Source organism: Scheffersomyces coipomensis (genome assembly GCF_036884675.1).
Source record: "Scheffersomyces coipomensis strain NRRL Y-17651 chromosome Unknown DFJ63scaffold_1, whole genome shotgun sequence".
Lineage (NCBI taxonomy): Eukaryota > Fungi > Ascomycota > Pichiomycetes > Serinales > Debaryomycetaceae > Scheffersomyces > Scheffersomyces coipomensis.
This window is the reverse complement of record NW_027042892.1, coordinates 2,285,792-2,308,293: the sequence shown is the minus strand read 5'-3', so window position 1 is coordinate 2,308,293 and position 22,502 is coordinate 2,285,792. Positions and strand designations below refer to the sequence as shown.

The window sequence follows — 22,502 nt, the reverse complement described above, 5'->3', positions numbered from 1 at the left end:
ATGTCTACCTTCAATGTTTTAAGATACTCCGCTTTAGGTGCTGGTATTTTCTACGGTGCTTTACATAGATATAGCTTAGAATCAACTCATGCTGAACAATCAGCTGCTGAACAATGGAAAAAGGAAGAGAAATTAATCAAAGCTGCTAAAGCTGAATATGCTAAATTGAATCCTCCAAAGGTTGTTGCTTCCACCACTAAAGGTTCCATCAATTGGGAAGATCCAAACTTGGATATAGGTTCTGCTTTAGAATCTTTAGTTCAAAAATTAGATTAAACGTTTATATTGAATCTTGTTAGGATTTGTTGTAATGGTTAATTATGACTTGATTCATTGTCATTATCATCATCTTTCAATCATTATCAACTACAACTAGCTAAAATAATTGTATTAATTTAAGCCAGAAACTAAAAAAACAAAAATCCACCATAATTATTTGCATATACCTTTATATTATATTATTTATCACAGGAGGGAGAGGATTATTATTTAAGATTTATAGATCATCATGAAAAGTTAAACAATAATGATTCAATACCCTTCTTCTTCACCGAATTGATCAAATTCGTCACATTATTACTACAAAAAACCAAAACTCAACCTTCCAAAAACTCCTATACACTACATCTGATTGTTTCCCTTTAAAGGTAAATAGTCAAAATCAATTCATTTATTTCTCTACATTTACATTAGACTTGAATACTTAAGTATTTAATTTATAGCCTACTTTTAAAAAAACATATTATATTATATTACATCTTATTGTATTCCATTGTATTAGAGACACTAAGGCGTGTTCCCATATAATTCATAGACGAATCATTATTCAATCCATTCGTATATTTGACTCACTTGATTGTCGTTTGAGTTGAAGATCTTTACCATCTATGACGCTATCATTACCAATATCCAACCAATAATGAGCAAACAAGATGTAATTGATACTAAACCATCATGTACTGCTCAACCCGGGTGTTGGAAATCTTCAACAATATCAATCCAAAGGTTTCAAAATGTCATATAACCCTATAGTCATCCATTATATCAAATTCAAAATATGGATAGTAGACTAATATATTCATACACGGCTTTACAAAACCGTTTCCTGTATACAAAATGGAATTGCAAAAATATATTTTGGGTGTTTACCTTTATATATTTTAGCCGCCAAATCAATAATAAATATTTCTATAACTCTTCTATTCATTCTTCATCATCATACCACATCATATCATCTTGAGTAATTCTGGAAAGATGGATATGGAACTCAATCGTATTCAAGTACGTGAGGTTAACGATTGTATTACCACCTTCAGTTTAGAGTTAGGCTTAGCAAGATCTTCAACCACCTTCTCACGTTCATTAATAGAAAGATATAGATTAAAACCAGATAAAGAGTTTAAAGCACTGGTGGTAGCTGCTACTGCCATAGCATCAACTATTAGAAAAGAGAATCTCCCAGAAAGCATAATTAACTACTTATGTGATGAATTTAAAATTTCAATTGAAGAATTAAATGACGCCCTTGTCTATTTAAAATAGGTATGATGTCATAAGAATAAATTTAAGATAGGTTTAAAAGGGTCTCTTTTTATTGAATCAATAACTATGTGCTAATAAAATACAATTATCAACTTCAACTTTTTCATACGATGTTGAATATTTTTCCCATTTGAATTAAAAGTCCATCTTGATTATAAACATCAATCAATATAATTCAATATTCATCAGCTTCAATTGTTTGATTTATTATAAAGCTATTTCATCTAAAAGTTTTAATGTATGGAAAATTCTATAATTTTTATCATAAAATTGGATTATTGCTATCATGATATTCATTTTCAAATATTTATTCATTCCTCATTCAGTTGTTGTTTAAAAAATTATTATTTATAACTATCAATATCATCATTACTTTTTTTAGAATCTTATAATCTTAATAGATTAACCTTTGATTTTAAGTTGGGCAATTAAGTCATCTAGAAGTTCTCATTAAGATCGCTGTTTTACTTGTTAAACTAAAACTAATATTTCAAATCTTCAACCATAGTTAGATAATTTCAACAGTAAGAATTCTCAATATTTACCATTACGTAAAAGTAAATATTTATATATTTATAGGAATTCTTTATAATCGTTCATTTAGATTATTAAGGGTTCAGAAAATAACTGCATTTTTTAAAATAATCTAGAGGTTCTTTATCCGTTTAAGATTATGATGAGCATATTATCAATAATACAAACTTTATTAAAACATAAATAAAATTATTTAATAAAAAGTTACAAACATGTTTATTCTCAAAATTTATACGTCATACTATGTTTTGTTATGTGTATGTGTTAAGCTCTGGTGAAATTAAAAGAAATTTGAATTGCTATTAAGTAAACGTCAAATATAAGTAACGCCACCTATATACACGTTTCACGATCTTCTTTTGAAACACAATTTCAATTTTGTCATAGAATTCATCTAATCCAGCTTTATCTTGTGTCAATCGATCCTCTAAATTTAAATCCATTGTGTGGATGTTTGATTTAGTCTTTCTAGTGGTACTGATAAAATCATCAAACATATCAAATGAAGTTAACAGATTTCTCAAATTGAAATATGTCAAAGAATTATGTCTGAGGATACTCTCAAGAAGGCGTTTAGTCTGATAATGTGGAATAGCTAAAGTTCTTAGGTTTATTGGTAGATTAATCCTAGGAGATATGTAGTCTATGTCACAGCTATAAAAAGTTAAATAGTGTAAATTTGGATACCTCCATGAATCACTGAATATGGGACATGTATGATCTATTAAAGCAAAATGGTTGTTATGAAATTCTAAATTATTTAAGCATGGTGGTAACATGAAGTGATGCAAACTTGATATGTTGCAACCCATTAAAGTAATAGATGTTAATTCTGAGAATTCACTGAAGTCTAAGCTTGAGAATTCAAATTCATATTTATCTATTTTGAGAACCAAATATTTTAATGATGATTTTGCTTTATCTAAAATAATGTTATCTAATGAAAATAAGCATTCTCTAATCCAAATGGTTAACTTTTGCAAACCATGTAAAACATGTATTTGATTTTTTGATTCATTTAAAAGAATTAAGGAATATATTTTAAGCGTTTCAAGTCCAGAAGAAAAGATTTGTTTAGGGTCTAAGAACACGCTTAAATTCGGATCTTCCAAAACCTTTGGCAGGTATCTAAGCTCTAAATCATTCAATGCAAAAGGTAAATCTGGTATTGACTTTTCTATTGTTGACAAGTAGCTAATTTTTAGACTTTTCAATTGTAATGGTAGTTTGTTTCTCACTTGATCAAGGGAACTATCTGATATTTCTAACGACAACGATCTTAAATCTTCGGGCCAGTCACTACTTGAATTTATAATTATTTCACTGATTTCATATAGAGGTTTTAGTTCTAACGTGACTATACTTCGGGGTAATTTTTTAATTTTTAAATTCTTTTGAAATCTAAGAGATAGATTTTTTAAATTGATAAAGCTTGCTAGATAGTCTTCATGAAACTTGTCAAGTGTTGATAAATCTGTCAAGGTCTCAAAACTAGAATCTAATTTTATGCTTCTTACATTAGTTAATCTATTAACTTTAAATGTCCTTAAATTCACATAACTTGAAAAATCCAAATCAATATTATTGGGATATTTTCTATCAATAAATTGTATTGAATAGATAAGTAATTCAGTGACATAAGAAGATTTTCTGTATCTTTCTAACTTCTTATATTGAGGATAATTCAAGTCACAAAATTGAAAAGCAATGTCAAAATTATCATAACAATCTATGGATTCATTTATCATCTTCAGCCGAAATATTTCTAAAAACCAGAATCTAACTGGGATCAAATTATTAGGAATTGAATTTGCTGCTTGAACCAAAATTTTAAAGTTCTCTTTTTGAATTATATTGTCGTCGACGACTGATTGTTTATCTTCGCCAAAGGAACAGTCACTATCTATAGCGATAAATCTTTTCTTCGTGATTTGATCTATTTTAATTGAACTAATATAATCATCTTTAATTAATGATTGTAGAAGAAGAAATTCTGGAATAGTTAGAAACTGAAATGTTTGAATTATCAAGTCATAAGCAAAATTGGGGAAAGTAGATTTAAAAAACTTTGCAATGTAAGCATCAGTATAAAATGGACCTGGTTTCAAGCTTGTTCTATCATGCGCAAACATAACTAATGTGGACTGAAAGAATAAGTTTAGTTTGTTTAATTCTAATTGTTTTTGACTGGTTGGCTTTTTTCTATGCCTAAGAAAGTTATATATTTACTATTCTTTCCATATTCGGAAAATGCTCCAACTATACAACGTTTAAAGAATACAAAAAAATCAAAACAAAATGGACGATTGACAAATATACTGAGACACTATGAATTGACCCCCTGGATAATACAAGTTAAATTGTATTTAACCTAAGTTAACAACTAATACATTAGCATTTTGCAACCATTTGTTATTTACCCTGAATTTTAAAAAACCAAAATACACGTGACGTCAACAACACGGAAAAAATTGCCAACGCACACGCATCTTTTTTTTCTTCCTTTTTGGTTTGGACCATTTTGTTAAAAAAAAGCCATTTCACTCTAACGGTTACAGATCAATCTATCACCAGGAAAGATCTAACTTCAATTGATAATACTAAACGATTGAATATCTATTCGTTTGAAGGATTAACTAGGTGATGAGTACTAATCAAAGGTTTTCGTTACCTTATTCAAAGGGTAAGTTGGACGATTTAAATGATGTTGAATCTCATTCCGAAGAATATAATAACACATATAAACCAATTAAACATCAATCCATTATTTCACGAATCAGATCATACATAAATCAAATCATATCCCGAACTACCAACTTTGCATTAACTTATAAGAAAATAAGTTTATTATTGGTAACCTTGATTTGTTTATCATTATTTACATCAACTCCTTTCATACCACATTTTGCTCCTACTAGTCCAAAAGTGGTTATAATATTGGCTGCTAATGAAGGTGGTGGCGTATTAAAATGGAAATCTCCTCAAGAATGGTCAGTGGAAAGATCAAGTATTGCCAATAAGAAACAATATGCCAAACTTCATGGTTATGGAATTACTATAAAAGATATGACTATTAAGAAGAGATACTCCCATGAATGGAGGGAATCTTGGGTTAAAGTTGATATTATGAAACAAGCCATGAGAGAATTCCCCGATTCAGAATGGTTTTGGTGGTTGGATTTACATACCTATATTATGGAACCTCAAATTTCGTTAGAACAACATTTTTTAAATAATTTAGAAAATGCTACTTATAGAACATTAGATGGATTCAATCCATTAAACTTGCCTACAACTATTCCTTATGTTGATTATTCTCAACCTATTGATATGGTCATCACTCAAGATTGTGGTGGTTTCAATTTAGGTTCATTTTTAATGAGAAGGTCAAGTTGGTCTGAATTATTGTTAGATATTTGGTGGGATCCTGCCATGTATGAACAAATGCATATGCAATGGGAACATAACGAACAGGATGCTTTGGAAACCTTATATTCCACTAATGCATGGATTAGAGAAAGAGTTGGTTTCTTACCACTTCGACTCATAAATGCTTTCCCTCCTGGTGCATGTAATGATCAAGCTGATGATCCTCAATATTTCTTTAAAAATCATGATTTTGTAATTAATATGGCAGGTTGTGAATGGGGTAGAGATTGTTGGGGTGAAATGGAACATTATAAAGCCTTATCAAAGAACCTTCACAAGAGCTGGTGGCATTTCTGGTAGTCTCTTCATATGTCTACCTTATCATTTATATATATATATACTCTTACATACTCCACAAATTTATAAATTGTCTTTTTTTTGCCTAGTGTAAAGCCGCAAAGTGCCGATCAGAATCCCTACTTTAACTGAGAATGCTTGAGAGGGGTTAGCTAACCATTATCTAAATAGTTATTCGAGTCCTTGTATTGATGTATACACTATATTTACTTGGTGTATCAGTATTGGAAAATGGGATTAATAGCGGGTACTGATAGTAGTTATGATATCGGCAAAAAAGAGAGAGAGAGAGAAAATGTATAGTCAATTATCGCTTAAATAAAAACATAGTCTAAATCATCGACTTAAATGAATCGGTACATTCCAATACCAATCAGGGTAAAATATTGACACATTAGTTCTTTAATGGACATCGGTGTAATAAATCTCCTGATCGAAAGGGCAACTTTACGGCGGCACTAGATAACCAAATCATTGGCTATCAATAAAACAAGAATAAAAACAACAACAACAACAACAACAACAATTTAAAGCCTGAAATCAGGAACAGGGTCAGAAATAAATAAATAATAAAATAGATGGAATTACTACTCTAAATCGGAAAAATACCACTTGTCAGTAAATTGATCGTAAGATGTTTTGAAGTAATCTTTAAAATGATAGTGGTAATATTGACAGAATAGGAAATCAAACAGCTTCTTAGAACTTAAATTTGACTACGCTTTCAATTGTCAAATTCGATCTTATCAAAACCTAATCATAATTCAACCCCTTTACTCTTGCATTCTCCATTTTAGTTAATGTTTAATTGTATAATTACTATTAAAGGAGTTGAAATCCTTCATTGTTATCAGAAGAGGACCGCGTTTCCAAATTGGGCATTATTTTCCATTTTGTGTTACCAACTGATAAGAAACAAAATGTCCGCCAAAGTTGCAAATATAATTCAAATTTATCATTTGATATATAAATATACGAATATCATGATTCGAAAGGTTTTAGTTTATACATATTGAATCCCTAACTGCAGTGACAACTATTTACTACAACTTCCACTGCAAAAACCCTTGTTAAAACTCGTTATAATGGCCTCTGCTTCTGTCGCTAAAACTCCAGCTCCTCCTCCAGCTGATTTCAAAAATGACCCCCTCTTAGCCGGTGAACATACTTTACCAGCAAGTTGGTGGACTTCAGAAAAGATTTATGATCTTGAAAAGAGAGCCATCTTCAACCAATCATGGTTATTCTGTACTCATTCTTCCAGATTCGCTAAAGCTGGTGATTACTTTTCTTATACTATTGCGGGAATCAATTTCTTTATCATTAAATCCAAAGTTGATGGTTCTTTAAAAGCTTTCCATAATGTTTGCCGTCATAGAGCTTATCCTGTGATTAGAAAAGAAGAAGGCTCATCCATTGTGGTTGGTTGTAAATATCATGGTTGGAGTTATAATACTGATGGAAAATTAACCAAAGCTCCACATTTTGATAATGTTGAAGGATTTGATAAAGATGAAAATTCTCTTTATCCAGTTAAGCTTCATGTTACTCCTCAAGGTCTTGTTTTTGTTAACTTTAGTAATGAACCAGATTGTGTTGAATTTGATGATTGGTATCAAGGTTTATCTGCTGAAATGGAAGAATTTGATTTCAGTGATTATGAATATCATATGTCTTATGAATTAGATGGTCAATTCAATTGGAAAACTTTAATGGATGGTTATCAAGAATGTTATCATTGTCCAACTGCTCATCCAGGTTTAAGTACTGCCTTTAAAATGGAAACTTATCAAGTGATTCCAAAAGGTAGATATTGTCGTCATTATGCTGAAATTGTTAGAGAAAAAGTTGAAATTCCAGAAGATGATAAAGATGCCGATGAAGAATCTTCATGGTTTGGATTAGGTAAGAAGAAGAAGGTTGAAAAACCGGTTGAAAAACCAGTTGAAAAAAAGGTTAACCCAGGTGGTGACTTTAATGGTTTATGGGTTTACCTTTTCCCAAATAGTGGTGTTAATTGTTATTCTCCAGCATGGTACTCAATTAGAGTTTTACCAATAACTGCCACTCATACCATCTTACATTATGATATCTATACCAAAAAGGGATTACCAGAAACTGAAAAGAAGGAATTTGTTGATTTCTTACAATTGGTTGAATTAGAAGATTTCAACTTGTGTCAATTAACTCAAAAGAATTTAAATGAAGGTATTTATTCCACTGGTTACTTACATCCAAATAAAGAACGTGGTGTGGTATTTTATCAAAATTTAGTCGCTGATATGGTTAAAACACATTTTGCCAAAGAACAAGCTGCTGGTAAGCCAATTAATCCTGCTTTTGTAGGTCATGCTGCTAAGAATCCAAATGTAATGGAATTAGAAGGTATTTGTTCAACTCTTGAATGTGGTAGTGGAAGTGGTGAAAAGACTTTAGACTGGTAATTCATATATTTACGAAGTGAAGAAATAATTAAAGTAAAGTAATAATATATTGTATATCTACTGGTTTATATATACATTTTAAAATAAAAATATAAGTTTCTATTGTTTATACAAAGTTAAGTTGTTTTTTTAAAGTAATCCTAATTTCTCCATTCTAACATTGACAGCGTTTCTATGAGCTTCTAAACCTTCAACTTCAGCTAAGGTCATAACAGCTTTACCAATACTTTCCAATCCTTGCTTGGTGACTTCTTGTGAAGTTATGAATTTTTGGAAAGTAGCAGTATTCACACCGGAATATTGTTTAGCATATCCATAAGTTGGTAAAGTATGATTTGTACCACTTGAATAATCACCACATGATTCAGGTGATAAAGCTCCAACGAAAACTGAACTGGCATTTTGAACATAATCTGGGACGTAACTTGAGGCATTTTCAATTTGAAGAATTAAATGTTCAGGAGCATATTTATTAGATAAGTCAAATGCTTGTTCAATAGTATCCACAAGTAAGATATATGAATGTGATAAACATTTGGAAACAATTTCCTTTCTAGGTAATACTTTAGCTTGGTTTTCAACAGCTTGCTCAAATTCAATTAATTTTTGTTTACTTAAATTAACCCCAATTAAAATAACTTGAGAATCAACACCATGTTCAGCTTGAGATAATAAATCACTAGCGACGAAATCAGCATCAGCATTTTCATCAGCAACCACTAAAACTTCAGATGGACCAGCTGGCATATCAATTGAACATAAAGCTTGAGTATCATTTTGAATGTGCATCTTGGCAGCTGTAACGAATTGATTACCTGGTCCTAAAATCTTATCACATTTTAATACACTTTCAGTACCATAAGCCATAGCAGCAACTGCTTGAGCACCACCAGCCATAACTATACATTTAGCACCAATCTTATGAGCCACATAAACAACTTCCGGAGTTAATTTTCCAGTAGCCCTAGCTGGTGGAGATGCAAGGATGATATTGTTACATCCAGCAACTTTAGCTGGAACACCTAACATCATAGCAGTAGATGGTAAAACAGCAGTACCACCTGGAACATATAAACCAACAGTTTCAATAGGTTTAGCGAATCTTGAACAATACACACCTGGAGCAGTTTCAACAGTCATGAATGGATCTTTAGGTAATTGAGCAGCATGGAATTTTTCAATATTTGAAATAGATAAATCAATAGCTTCTTTCATATCTTTTGAAATGTTCATTAATTCAGGTGGGAATGGAGCACTTAAAATTGGAGTTTCTAAGGTGACACCATCGAATTTAGCAGTTAATTCAATTAAAGCATTATCCCCTTCTTTTTGAACTTTTTGAATGATAGGTAATACTAATTTCATAATATCAGAAGTCTTTTGAACTGGTCTAGATAAAGCTTTTTGAAGACCTTCTTCATTAGTATGAGCTGATTCAACGATATGTAATTTATAATCTGGTTCAGATACAACTTCAGCTTCCTTTGGTTTTTCTTGATAAGCAGGTTTGGCATCACCTTTTCTTCTAGTAACTTTTTTAGATTTTATATCTAAATTCTTTTCGATATCAGCTAATCTAACACCGTGTTTTATAGCCCAAGCCAAGGTGAAATATAATAAATCAGCACTTTCCCAAGCAACTTCATTGGTATCATTCTTTTGACCAGCTTCAATAAGTTCATCTAATTCTTCTTTTAATTTAGCAATAAGTAATTTTTCATCATTGAATAATCTCTTAGTGTATGAACCTTCTGGAGCAGATTCTATTCTTTTAGCTAAGGTTGAATCTAATTTAGCTAACCCTTTACCATAGCCTTCGTCTTTATTTTCCAATTGTCCATCGTAGAAGCATGAAAAGTTATTTTCTAAGTGACAGAAACCAAATCCGTCCTTTGGTTCAACGATGAATTTGATTAAATCGGCATCGCAATCTTTTTCAAGCTTAACTAATGATTGAGTAGCACCGCTGGTCTTACCTTTATACCATAATTCTTCAGGACGCTTTCTAGATTGATAAACACCAACTTTTTCAGCAATAGCAGCTTTAATAGAGGCTTTGGATGAATATACGACACCTAAAGCAGTATAAGCTGGAGCTGGGGTAGTTATTAAAGTAGTGTAAAGCCCATCATGACGATCAGTAGTTAAAGTACTTACAAATACTTCTGAAACAGAGATCTTAGTAGAGTCAGTTCCAGTGGTTAATTTTTCAGCAGCGATGATTGGGATATAACCTTCACCAGCTAATTTGATAGCCAATGTTTCATCATCAACAGATGATGATGAGTAATAAATGGATCTATTGCCTCCATTACTTAATGATTTGAAATCTTGGACTGGGGAGTTAACCACGATTGAAGCTTGAGATTGTAAAATTTGGTCAGATATTTTAGTAGTAGTGCTTTGTAATTTAACTGCAAATCTAGAACTTGGTAAACCACTATTGACAATAACTTCTTCCACATCAGATTCGTTAATGAACACAGTTTTAATACCATTGTTCAATAATTTGACGATCTCATCCACATCAACTTTATCAGTTTCATCAACATCGACGTTAATTTCAACATCATGGGGAAATTGACTGGTGAAATACTTTGAAATTTGCACTGATTTAAAAGGGAACAAAAGCTCACCGACAAAGGAAAGATCTTGGATTGATTCCTTGTCTGATGGTGAACTAATCAATGGTAACACTGGGAATGACATTATACCTGCCGTACTTCTATTATGAGATATAATCTAGTCTGGTTATCACTATCTATCAGTATTGTTTCAGCTATCATGATGATTGAAAATTGTCATAATTTTTTTTTTTTGGACCTGATAATTTTTTCCAGGACTGTATATAAAAACAAATTAAGATTGACTCATTTTCACTATCAGTCATGAGATGAATGCGGCAAATCAAACGATTGCAAAATCAAATATTAAGTGGGATAAATATATTATTAGATTGTTTTATTAGAGGAAACCTATATAAGCAAGAGCATTGATTGAATAAATAATTAAATACATAATGAGAAAGACTAACACACTCACTAAAAGTTGAATTCACCTCTGAATTGATTTAAATCCATACCAGGTTTAACCAATTCTAATAAATCTCTTCTATCCATTGCAATAAAGGCTCTTTTTAAAGTTTCTGTTAATGCAGTTGATTGATTATGATTCAACGTACTTCCATTCTCCACTCCTTCGACTTGATGCATAGATAATCCACTTAAAAGATGTTCAGCGGCTTCTTTATAACATTTGATATTAATACATGATACCCCTAAATTATATCTTGCTCTTACAAAAGTTGGTTTCAATTGTAAGGCTTTGAAATAAGCATCAACAGCTTGTTCGGAACGGTTTGAATTGGCTAATGATGCGCCTAATCTATTCCATAATACTGGATCATTAGGTCTGATAGTTAAAGCAGCTTTGAAACAATCAACGGTTTTGGTGAATTCTTCATTAGCATAGAATAATACCCCTAATCCAACTTGAACATCAGCATCCATATTAGCTTGATTGGGAGATAATCTAGCTGCACTCATAAATAATTCTGAAACTCTATTATATAAGGAAAATCTATCTTCATCAGTAATACTTGGATTTTCTTGTCTTGCCTTATCAGAAATTTGAGGATATTTTGTTGAAATCCATCTTTCTAAAGTAGCAAATGCAGCATTATCATAACCTTCATTGATATAAGAAATAGCCAACATCATTAATGCTTCTGAATTTTCAGGATGTAATTCAATACATTTTTCTAAAGCAGTTACACCCGCAATTTCCTTTTCATTTTGAGTTTGAACTTCACCTAATTTTAACCATGCATCAATATGATTCTCATTTTTTTGAATGGCAGCTTCAAATGCTAATGCTGCTTCAGATAATTTAGCTCCATTTTCCATTAATTGTAATCCAATTTCATAAGGATCAGCATCAGCAGGTAAATCCAAAAATTGATTATTTGATTTTTCTTCAAATTGATAATCCCCAAAATGAGCTCTAGTAGAAACATATCTAGCGAAATCTTTTTCCCATTGTGACATATCAGCATTAAAGGTATCCTTTTGAGTATTTTTAAAATCTTCATATTGTTGAGTTATGAAATCTTCTTCAAGAGCTTCGGAATTTAATCCATCCCAAACTTCTTGAAATGTAGCTTGATATTTATCATCTATAACAAATTCAGGGGATCCTTCTCTTTGAATAGTTTCCACTTCACCTTCTTTAGTATCTGGCTCGGCTTCCTTCGTTTCATTGGTTAATTGTTCAATTTGTTGAAATTGATTATCCCAATCAACTTGAGGTTCTTGTTGTATAGGTTGTTGAGCTTGGGGCTGTTGTAATGCAGCATTGGCGACTAATGGCATAGCCATCATAGGACGATATCCACCTACACCACCTATACCTCTCATATTTGACATTTGTTGAGGTTGTTGTTGTTGTTGTCTTGGATCCGCGGAATGATGGAATTCTCCGGCCCAATTACCATTTATAGGACTATTTGGTTTCACGATATTGACAGGAGTAGGCTGATGTTGAATAGGAGATGGAGAATGAGTCTTGAATTCGTTTGACCAGTTGGATAATTGAGGATTTGGATTTGATTGTTGAATGACATTAAGTTCATGTCTCATAGGTTGAAATTGGAATGAATTTTGGGCACCACCATTATTCATGAAATTATCCATTTGTTGTCTATCTCTCAAGTTCATGGCATTATCTTGTTTGAAGCCATTGGCTTGAACAAAGCCTGGCAGACCAGCTGTTTGTCTTTGTAACGATCTATCTTGTTGGGTATGTTTATTGAATTGAGAAACAGCATTTCCGTTAACTGAGCATTCAGCTCCACCACCAACAAATGACATAGTTGAATCTCGTTCTTTTTCTTGGTTTTCTTCTTTTGTATTACTTTGATGAATGAATTAGACTCAACACAGTGTATATCCTACGCCTTGATGATTCCAAAGATGATAAATGAGAGAAAACTGATCAATTTATAAACACTTTTTCAAAAATCAGTCAGTCATTATTAATCATCAGAAAATTTATGATCCTCCTCTGATCAACCTTTTTTGAACCCCACCAAATTAAGTAAATCTGTGCGACTTAAAACATTTTACTCAAAAAAAAATCATATGCTTTAACCGAGGGTCAGGAGCAGTACTGTATATAATTCCAGGATAAATTTCCATCAGTTTTGAACCCACCATCTGAATCATAACCAAATTATGGTATGGCTGCAAATTTACCATCAACTACTTTAATGTATATACTACAACTTATATGATAGATTAGTTTTGTATATTTATAACTATTCAATAATAGCATTCTTTTTTTTGAGTACCTAATTTTAAATCCCAGTATACATATAGTTAGTCACATACATATATATAATTAATAAATTCACTATGAACAAGTTTCAGTTTTCTAATGCTTTGCAATTGGAGCAGTTGGTAAATCAGCTAATGATTTCTTAATAGCATCAACTCCCTTTAATAAATCTTCTTCAGAAATAACTAATGGTGGAGCCAATCTAATAATATGATCATGAGTTGGTTTAGCTAATACCCCATAATCTTTCATAACAAGACATAAATCCCATGCTGATCTACCATTAGTTTTGGATGAATCAATCACAATGGCACTTAATAACCCTTTACCTCTAACTTCAGAAATAATACCTCCTGATTCAGCTTGTAATTTCTTTAATTCAGATTTTAAAAATTCTCCTAATCTTTCTGATCTTTCCACTAAATTTTCATCTTTAACAACTTGTAAAGCAGCAATAGCAACTCTACAAGCTAATGGATTACCACCATAAGTTGAACCATGAGATCCTGGTTCTAAAGTTAACATGATTTCTTTGGATGATAATACAGCTGATACTGGGAAAACACCACCTGAAATAGCTTTACCTAATAAAATAATATCAGGTCTAACATTTGGATAATGTTCATAACATAACATTTTACCAGTTCTTGCAATACCAGTTTGAATTTCATCACAGATTAATAAGACATTATATTCTTTACATAATTGTTGAACTCTAGTGAAATAACCTTCTGGTGGAACCACAATACCAGCTTCACCTTGAATTGGTTCTAATAAAATAGCAGCGATTTTATCACCGGCATTTTTAAAAGCTAATTCAACATCTTCAATATTACCATATCTTAATAAAGTACCTTTTGGAGCACCTGGAATTTGAGGACCAACCCCACTTAAATAAGGACCAAAATTGGTTTTAGCATCAGGATCAGTTGACATAGAAATAACTCCTAAAGTTCTACCATGGAAATTATCAACAGCAGATAAAATAATAGCTTCACCAGCTGGAATTCCCTTTTTGACATAACCCCATCTACGAGCTAATTTTAATCCAGTTTCAACGGCTTCAGCCCCAGTATTCATTGGTAAAACCATTTCATAATTGAAATATTCGGTAATATATTTCGCATAAACTCCAAATACATCAGATGAAAAAGCACGAGAACATAAGGTTAATTTAGAAGCTTGATCAACCAAAGCTTCAATGATCTTTGGATGACAATGACCTTGATTGACAGCAGAATAGGCAGAAAGGAAATCTAAATATTCTTTACCTTCTGGATCCCAAACGTGAGCACCTTGAGCTTTGGTGAATACCACTGGTAATGGATGATAATTGTGAGCGGAATATTGAGTTTCAAATTGTTGAGTTTCAGTTGATGAAATATTAAAAGTTGGACCAGTCATGATGAATTGAAAGTTATTTAGTTAATTAGTTAATTGAAGAAGAAGAAGAAGAAGAACAAGAAAAGAGAAATTATCAAAAATTGACGTGTTGAATTGGAATATGAATGATATTTATTTATATGAACAATATTTGACCATCATCGCTCTTAATTACCTATAGGTGTTCTCTCCCCACCATCGTAAATAATTGAAAAATTATCCTGCGCTTAACGGAATGTAACTCCGGAGGTAGTGTCCCTCCATAATTGGATTAAGTTTGTTAAAGGTAATTAACAGAGAGAAAGTGATCACGTGTGAATTATTCCTAAATAGGAAATTTACCAAACAATTTGTCACCTCATGACCAGCAGCAGCTTTAAAGAGAAAAATTTAATTAGGATTAAACAGAGTTAACAGGAAGTTGCATTAACTTGATTCCAACTAAGGTATAAATAGTTGACTATAGTCCACTACGGAATCTAATCCATCAAATTCATACAAAACACTACATCCATCATGAGTTCAGGGGGTGTTAAAAGGCAAATGCAAACTGCCATTGTTCCACAAACAGAAACTAATCAAGATATTGCTTCATTATCAACCATTGGAATGAGAATTAGAAAAGCAGTATCAGATGGGTATAATAATCCCAATTCAGATGTTAATCAATATAGTTATCAAAGTCAATTCACTGCAGGCAGTTATATTCAAAGAGTACCCTTGCCCAGTCATATGATGGATCAACCTCCTTCATTAACTAATATGGGATCAACTCTTGATTCTTCAGCTTCAAATTTAGCGGAATGGGATAGTAAATATCAAATTAATAATGCTCCAATCCAAACCATTGATCAAGGCATAAATTATAATAAACGTAAATTGGATGATCATGATACTGGTGATGATCAAAGAAATGATGTTAACCTTTATACATCAAAATATGGAGAATTGAAGTTTAATGAAGAGTTTTAAACTTTATCTTGTTTCCTTCCCCCTTTGTACTATATAAAAAAAAAATCCTTCTTTACATTAAGGAGTAACTATTTACTTTCACTTTCATTCTTTGAGTTGATCTTTTGTACATTTTGCATTCATAGTGTATATATTCTATATAATTACACGTTATTATCATATTTATTATCATCATTATTAATTGTAGATTGCTCTGTCTGTTTCAGTTTATGGAATGTTTGATCCCTGACGCTTTAACCCACTTTAGCGTACCTACCTCTCCAAGATTTGTGGGTGCGGCAAAAAAAAAAGAAAAGAAGAAAAAAACGTACAAGCAAAAACCATAAAACGTAAATATGTCAATTTGAAATCAAATCTATTTCAATACCCAAAGAAAGACTATGGAATACTATTAGCTATGGTGCTTAAAATGGTAGACAGATTGATAACGAGTTATTTCAATACTCTATCAGCTGAACAGACTACTTTACTAATACTACGGTTATTGACATCATGTGTTGCGTTTGTTTGTCTTTTATCAGCTTTAATATCACCCCTTCTGAATAATGAAAGTTATATGATAAGAATCGATTGTGCTCGACTAAATATTGAAGCTGGACTTTCAGCAACATTGAAAAATAACTTATTATTCAATTCAGATTCCTTCTATGATGGTAGTCCCTTTGCTGCTACTTTAACCACCTCAGATCTTAATATCATTGCTGAATATTCTCAAGATCAAGTTAAAGATGCTCCTCAATATATAACAGTATCATTATGGAAATGGTGTAGAGGGGATTATAATGAAACTGAAGCAGGTGATTCCAAATATTTAGAACAACATGAACTGTTAACTTGTTATGATTCAAATTCAGATGTATTATATGATTATGTTGATCTTTTCAATCTGGTAGGATTAACTTTCATCGAACTTTATGCTTATAATGATAGTGAAAATGAAACTCATTCTTATGCTGAGACCGTGCTTAGAAGACAAAGAACTTATAAATTCGTCCCCTTTGGGATCATCGTATCTACAGTCTTACTGTTCACAACATTCATCCTCACTATATTCATCTATGCCAAAGATAAACATTCAAGTTCTTCTTCATTCATCTTATTAAATCCAAAAGTAGTACGAACCAAAAAGACTAGTTTCACATCATTGGCATTTTTAAATTTCACCGCCATAGTGTCAACCGTATCATTCGTCAGTATAATGACAGCTGTTGCCTTACTTTCAGCTGTCCTTAATCAACTTGAACGTGAAATCAATCGTCAATTAGCATCATTTGGAATCGCATTACATTTAGGTAAGATCTGGTTTATCTTACTTTATGTCGGTTGTGTATCCTCATTATTATGTACTCTTTTATGGATGTTTCCCTTATGGTGTGGGAATCCAAGTCGAGCACCGGAAATATCCGTCCATGATGATGATATTGAACCTGCTAGACTTAGTAGTCCCGAAGAATTACCGGAAGATCCCAAGGATAGTGATAGTGATGGTAATGGTAATAACGATCATAATGAGAATGGTAATGACATGAATAGTCCTGATGAAAATGAAAATGAACAGCAAAATAATGATGAGGAGAGTGAATGGGAGATAAGATTAGTAGGCAATCAACCTACTGAACATCAATTACGTAAATTGGGTCATATGTTAACGAAATCAGCAAGAAAGACCGATTTTAATATCATGACGAGGAGTTCCCTTTATTCCAATGATTCAGAAAGTATTCATTATCAAGAAAGTATTTATAATGGGTATACTGATGAAAATCCATTCACCAGTACTGCATTGCTGAGAGGAGGGAATAGCTCGTCAGGGAATCAATATAATTCAACATCAAAGAATGAAACTTTAGAACTTGATGATTTGGATCGTAATAATAGCAGTGGTGGAACTAATACCAACAGTAAACGAACGAAAAAAATGACAAAATCAACTACGATGTCACTTGATGGACCCATTACATCGATCATGGATGTCCTTACTGACAGATTCGATTCAGGCCGGATAAATCATAACAGATAAACTTTGCATATTTACATTTTAAACATTTTGGAGGAAGGTTGGTCAAATAGTTTTGACCAAAGTGCATTTATATATTATTTTACATAGACAATAAATATTATTTTTTTTTGGCTCTGTGTATGAGATTTTAAATTTGTAGATATCTATTTTGAAAATTAGCCGCCAATAATAAAACTTATCAATTGATGATTTCTGGTACGATGGATAGGTTTCGGAATATCAACTTTATCAAAGGGTTGGGATTGGAGAGGATTGATGAAGAACCAGAGGATGAATGGTATCAATTGAATGATGATGATGAAAATGATATTGATATTGAAATTGAAATTGAAGATTATGATGATGAACTTAGTCAACTTCAAAAACAAACTCCCATTCCTCATGCTCCCAAAGTTAGAAGACTAGAAATCACCCTCCCAAAGAATTTACCCATCAACATATGTCTCATATTATCCTTCGTTATCCTCATTCTTAATATATTTTGTTTATTTTCATGTACTTCAGATCGAAATCTTGGATGTCAACCTCAATTCACATTTGAAATAACTGATAAAACCCAAAAGGCTAAGGATACATTATCTGGATTAAGAGAAGGATTGAAAACTATTTCTTATGTGGCTAAAGATTTAAGTATCGCCAGTTATACCAATGTTACTTCTTATGATTATCTTAATATCGATACGTTATCAGATGTTAATTTGTTTAAACATAATTATAATGGATTTTGTCGATTTAACAAGGAAACTTTGTTAGAAACATGTTTAAATTCGAATGGAATGGATGTGTTTTCAAGTTTGGTGCTGGATATTGGTTATCAATTAGGACAAATTTCAAATTCTGAAAATCTGTTTAATATAGGTTCAAGTCTTGCTGAAACTTATTCCAATGCTTTAAATCTTTTAGATATAATTTATTATAAAGCACTTAATAACGAAGAAGGATATTGGGATTTAGATATGGATACTCTTACTATGATTCATAATGTTCGTCAAATGGAAACCTTTTCAATAGCTTTAAGCATATTTTCAATTATAATTATGATTTGTTCATCATTCATGTGTTTAAATTTCTTGTTGATCAATCTACATTTACTATTTACTATATTTAAAAAGTCAGATATGCAATTATTGATAACATGTGCCATTTATTCTAATATAATTCATATTATATTTCATTCTGTTCTATTATTAATAAGAATAACCCTTTATGTGAGATTAAAAAATAATCTTGAACAATTAGAATTTGCCATTTTACGTACCGGAAGTGGAACATATTTATTATTTAGTATTACTTTCATATCAGCATTATTACTGATTATTTTATATTTCTGTGATAGGAATGTTAATTAATTTAAATATCAGTATATATATAAAATTCGATTTTTCGCATTAATTTTAGTTGCAAAAAATAAAATCACTTATAAAATTTAAAATAGATATTTGTATTAGTCTAGCATATACATTTAAATAATAACAATAATAATAAAAAGAAAACAACTTAGAGCATTAGGAAAGGAAACCAAAGCAATCACGGTTTATTAAATCTATTGATAAACTTTTTTAAATGATTGTTCGAAATCAGCAATAATATCATCGATATGTTCAGTACCAACTGAAAGTCTAACTAAATCTTTAGATACACCTGAAGTGATTTTTTCTTCATCTGATAATTGTTGATGAGTAGTGAACCATGGAGCAATGACTAAAGTTTTTGAATCACCTACATTAGCTAAATTTGAAGCGATTTCTAAAGCATCAACCACTTTAGCTGATGCGGCATCGAAATCATCGTTAGGATTTGAGGTTGGTAATTCTTTAACACCAAATGATAAAGCACCACCGTATTGACCTTTATGGTTTAAATACTTTTGAGATAAGGTGTGACTTACATGGGATGGTAAACCCAAGTATGATACCCATTCAACGTATGGAGATTTTCCCAAGTATTGAGCTAATTTAAGAGCGTTATAAGATTGTCTTTCAACTCTTAAGGATAAAGTTTCAAGACCAGTTAATAATAAGAAAGCTCCAAATGGATTTAAAGCTGGACCTAAATCTCTTAATAATTCAACTCTAACATGAGCAATATAAGCAGCTTTACCTAAGGCTTCACTCAAGACTAAACCATGATACCCTTCAGAAGGTTTAGAGAATTGAGGGTATTTTTCAGGATATTCAGTCCATGGGAAATTACCTGAATCAATAACAACACCAGCAATAGTGTTACCATGACCACCAATCCATTTAGTAGCGGAATGAACAACAATATCAGCCCCATGTTTAATTGGATTAACTAAATAACCACCAGCACCAAAAGTATTATCAACAACTACTGGGATACCATGATCATGAGCTAATTTTACAATGGCATCGAAATCTGGAACGTTATATTTTGGATTACCAATGGTTTCAAGATAAATAGCTTTAGTCCTGGAATCGATTAATTTAGCAAATTCAGCTGGAGAATCACCTTTAACAAATCTGGCTTCAATACCTAATCTTTTAAAGGCAACTTTAAATTGATTATAAGTACCACCATATAAATAAGAAGTTGAAATGAAATTATCTCCAACATGAGCTAACCCAGTAATGGCTAATAATTGAGCAGCTTGACCCGAAGCAGTGGCCACAGCACCAATACCACCTTCTAAAGCTGCAATTCTTTGTTCAAAAACATCAACGGTTGGATTATGAATTCTTGAGTAGATGAAACCTGGAACTTCTAAACCGAACAATTGTGCTCCATGTTTGGAATCATTGAAGACATAAGAAGTTGTGGCATAAATTGGTGGAGCTCTTGCTTGATGTGGCTTTTCAACTTCTTGACCTGCGTGTAATTGAAGAGTATCGAAATGACGAGAAGACATTATTTGGTGGGTAGTGAGTTAGTTGTAAAGGTATAAACTTAAACAATTGAGTCAAGAGAAGAAAAGAGAAGAAAAGAACGAAAGAGAAAACGAAACTTACGAAATCAATAAATAAATTACAGAAATTAATTAAACTATTTATACTCCCTTTCCCCAAAAAGTGAAAAATTTCTAAAATCCATAGTTTTTCTAAAAGCGTAAATTAAAGTAGTATAAAGAAGAGAAATTGAACCAACATTTTTTAAGACACCGACCCCTAATTACAGGTCAATTGCGTAGGAGATCGTTTAACCTGTGTTGAATGATGGCATAAATGTGTGAATCACAGTAATTCACTCAATAACAATCTAATTCAATTCAATTCAATTGACATATAAATCGTTAATTGTGTGTGGGTCTCCCCATAATTCAACTCTTACTTCATTTCACGTGCCACAGTTTTTAAAAATAAAAATTATTTTTATTTTTGGTATGGTGTGTTTTATTTTTATTATTTTGACTCATACAAGTAACTACCAACTGGAGATGTTACAGTATGAGTAGATAATGAGTAGACAGTAGTATATAGTATACATGTCATGGGTTATGATACAATTGATGAAAATGATCTAATTATAATTATGAGTTAATGGTTAAGCTTTTAAACAGCGAAGGAGCGCAAACGGAGTGTACCAAAAAAAAGGTAAACAAATAATGGACTTTGGGACGAAGTGACAAACACCACAACCTTCTTTTGGATTTGAACTATACAATATGAATCAATTGATATGATTAAAGAAAGAGAGTATCATCAATGTCTTGGTGTAGCTACGAAGCACGAACAATGTAAACTAAAGACCAACTCAATTCATGGGTATTGTCATTACCATGAATATCAACAACAGAAGAATACCAACAGAACCACCATCCATGTCAGTCCTAATAAATCCACAACTACATCTATAAACAAGTCAACAATACCCACGAAATCAGGATACATCTATGTCTACACTTTAACTATGTTTATTTCAAAACATAAACTGTGGCAATTCAAAGTAAAAAATTTACCAACTACATCCAATCAAGATTGGAAAAATTTCAATGCAAAGGATTCACCATATGTATTAATTAAAATCGGTATGACTACCACTACAGTTGAAAAACGGTTAAATCAATGGAAATCAAAATGTAACCACGATATATCCATCATTGTTCCCACCATAACAACTCCTCCTCCTCTTCAGGATACTTCATCTGAGGCTCGGATCGGGAAGGTTAGTTTGGATCGACTTTCCCAATCAGGAAGTCCCCTCCTTCGACTATTTAAAAAATTTCATATTTCAAATGAACCCCCACAATCATCATTATCATTACACAGTTTTAATAAAGATGGTTTCTATTGTAAAGGTAATGTCCGACAGGTTGAAAAGAATATTCATGATAAATTACATAAAAAATATGGTAGAGGTAATTTCTACTGTCCTGGATGTTTAGATGAATCTAAAGTATCTACAAAGAACAAAGATAGTCCATTTAAATCAGATTATAATGTTCATATTGAATGGTTTTTAATACCTAAACTGGATTTAAAATCAGTCTTCACATTGATTGATTCAATTTGCTTACAGGATCGTATATAAATAACTTTTAATAATTGTACAAAATTTTTCTTGATTTGACTATACCTAAATTCCCAATTGGG

At 31.7% G+C, this 22,502-nt stretch overlaps 12 protein-coding genes across 12 annotated transcripts; 7 read left to right on the top strand and 5 right to left on the bottom strand. All coding sequences in view use genetic code 12, as the record gives it.

Annotated features, from left to right (window-relative positions):
* DFJ63DRAFT_333308 (F1F0 ATP synthase subunit e) lies at positions 1-1,542 on the top strand (the record flags this gene model as incomplete). The annotated part of the gene is made up of 3 exons (XM_064907833.1): positions 1-258; positions 869-1,005; positions 1,242-1,542. The coding sequence occupies 3 exons, from the start codon at positions 1-3 to the stop codon at positions 1,540-1,542; spliced, it is 696 nt and encodes a 231-aa protein (XP_064765183.1).
* A 418-nt stretch (positions 1,543-1,960) lies between these two features.
* Positions 1,961-4,640, bottom strand: DFJ63DRAFT_36095 (uncharacterized protein). Its single transcript, XM_064908808.1, has one exon. The coding sequence runs from the start codon at positions 4,206-4,208 to the stop codon at positions 2,379-2,381; it is 1,830 nt and encodes a 609-aa protein (XP_064765182.1). The 5' UTR covers positions 4,209-4,640; the 3' UTR covers positions 1,961-2,378.
* Positions 4,641-4,719: 79 nt separating this feature from the next.
* MNN10 (alpha-1,6-mannosyltransferase) lies at positions 4,720-5,805 on the top strand (the record flags this gene model as incomplete). Its single annotated transcript, XM_064907373.1, has 1 exon — positions 4,720-5,805. One exon carries the CDS (start codon positions 4,720-4,722, stop codon positions 5,803-5,805), a length of 1,086 nt encoding a protein of 361 aa, XP_064765181.1.
* A 1,082-nt stretch (positions 5,806-6,887) lies between these two features.
* On the top strand, positions 6,888-8,246 carry DFJ63DRAFT_282708 (uncharacterized protein; the record flags this gene model as incomplete). The annotated part of the gene is made up of 1 exon (XM_064904669.1): positions 6,888-8,246. One exon carries the CDS (start codon positions 6,888-6,890, stop codon positions 8,244-8,246), a length of 1,359 nt encoding a protein of 452 aa, XP_064765180.1.
* Positions 8,247-8,272: 26 nt separating this feature from the next.
* On the bottom strand, positions 8,273-11,121 carry HIS4 (trifunctional histidinol dehydrogenase/phosphoribosyl-AMP cyclohydrolase/phosphoribosyl-ATP diphosphatase). Its single transcript, XM_064908804.1, has one exon. The coding sequence runs from the start codon at positions 10,953-10,955 to the stop codon at positions 8,376-8,378; it is 2,580 nt and encodes an 859-aa protein (XP_064765179.1). The 5' UTR covers positions 10,956-11,121; the 3' UTR covers positions 8,273-8,375.
* A 166-nt stretch (positions 11,122-11,287) lies between these two features.
* PEX5 (Pex5p) lies at positions 11,288-13,114 on the bottom strand (the record flags this gene model as incomplete). Its single annotated transcript, XM_064904645.1, has 1 exon — positions 11,288-13,114. The coding sequence occupies one exon, from the start codon at positions 13,112-13,114 to the stop codon at positions 11,288-11,290; it is 1,827 nt and encodes a 608-aa protein (XP_064765178.1).
* Positions 13,115-13,532: 418 nt separating this feature from the next.
* On the bottom strand, positions 13,533-15,095 carry CAR2 (ornithine-oxo-acid transaminase). The gene has a single exon (XM_064906772.1). It carries the CDS (start codon positions 14,982-14,984, stop codon positions 13,677-13,679), a length of 1,308 nt encoding a protein of 435 aa, XP_064765177.1. The 5' UTR covers positions 14,985-15,095; the 3' UTR covers positions 13,533-13,676.
* Positions 15,096-15,479: 384 nt separating this feature from the next.
* On the top strand, positions 15,480-15,935 carry DFJ63DRAFT_310983 (uncharacterized protein; the record flags this gene model as incomplete). Its single annotated transcript, XM_064905675.1, has 1 exon — positions 15,480-15,935. The coding sequence occupies one exon, from the start codon at positions 15,480-15,482 to the stop codon at positions 15,933-15,935; it is 456 nt and encodes a 151-aa protein (XP_064765176.1).
* A 409-nt stretch (positions 15,936-16,344) lies between these two features.
* ECM7 (Ecm7p) lies at positions 16,345-17,955 on the top strand (the record flags this gene model as incomplete). Its single annotated transcript, XM_064905674.1, has 1 exon — positions 16,345-17,955. The coding sequence occupies one exon, from the start codon at positions 16,345-16,347 to the stop codon at positions 17,953-17,955; it is 1,611 nt and encodes a 536-aa protein (XP_064765175.1).
* A 114-nt stretch (positions 17,956-18,069) lies between these two features.
* On the top strand, positions 18,070-19,365 carry DFJ63DRAFT_35676 (uncharacterized protein). The gene has a single exon (XM_064908797.1). It carries the CDS (start codon positions 18,141-18,143, stop codon positions 19,302-19,304), a length of 1,164 nt encoding a protein of 387 aa, XP_064765174.1. The 5' UTR covers positions 18,070-18,140; the 3' UTR covers positions 19,305-19,365.
* Position 19,366: 1 nt separating this feature from the next.
* MET15 (bifunctional cysteine synthase/O-acetylhomoserine aminocarboxypropyltransferase) lies at positions 19,367-21,205 on the bottom strand. Its single transcript, XM_064908807.1, has one exon. The coding sequence runs from the start codon at positions 20,819-20,821 to the stop codon at positions 19,499-19,501; it is 1,323 nt and encodes a 440-aa protein (XP_064765173.1). The 5' UTR covers positions 20,822-21,205; the 3' UTR covers positions 19,367-19,498.
* Positions 21,206-21,588: 383 nt separating this feature from the next.
* DFJ63DRAFT_333299 (uncharacterized protein) lies at positions 21,589-22,440 on the top strand (the record flags this gene model as incomplete). The annotated part of the gene is made up of 1 exon (XM_064907832.1): positions 21,589-22,440. The coding sequence occupies one exon, from the start codon at positions 21,589-21,591 to the stop codon at positions 22,438-22,440; it is 852 nt and encodes a 283-aa protein (XP_064765172.1).
* Between the last annotated feature and the right edge of the window lie 62 nt (positions 22,441-22,502).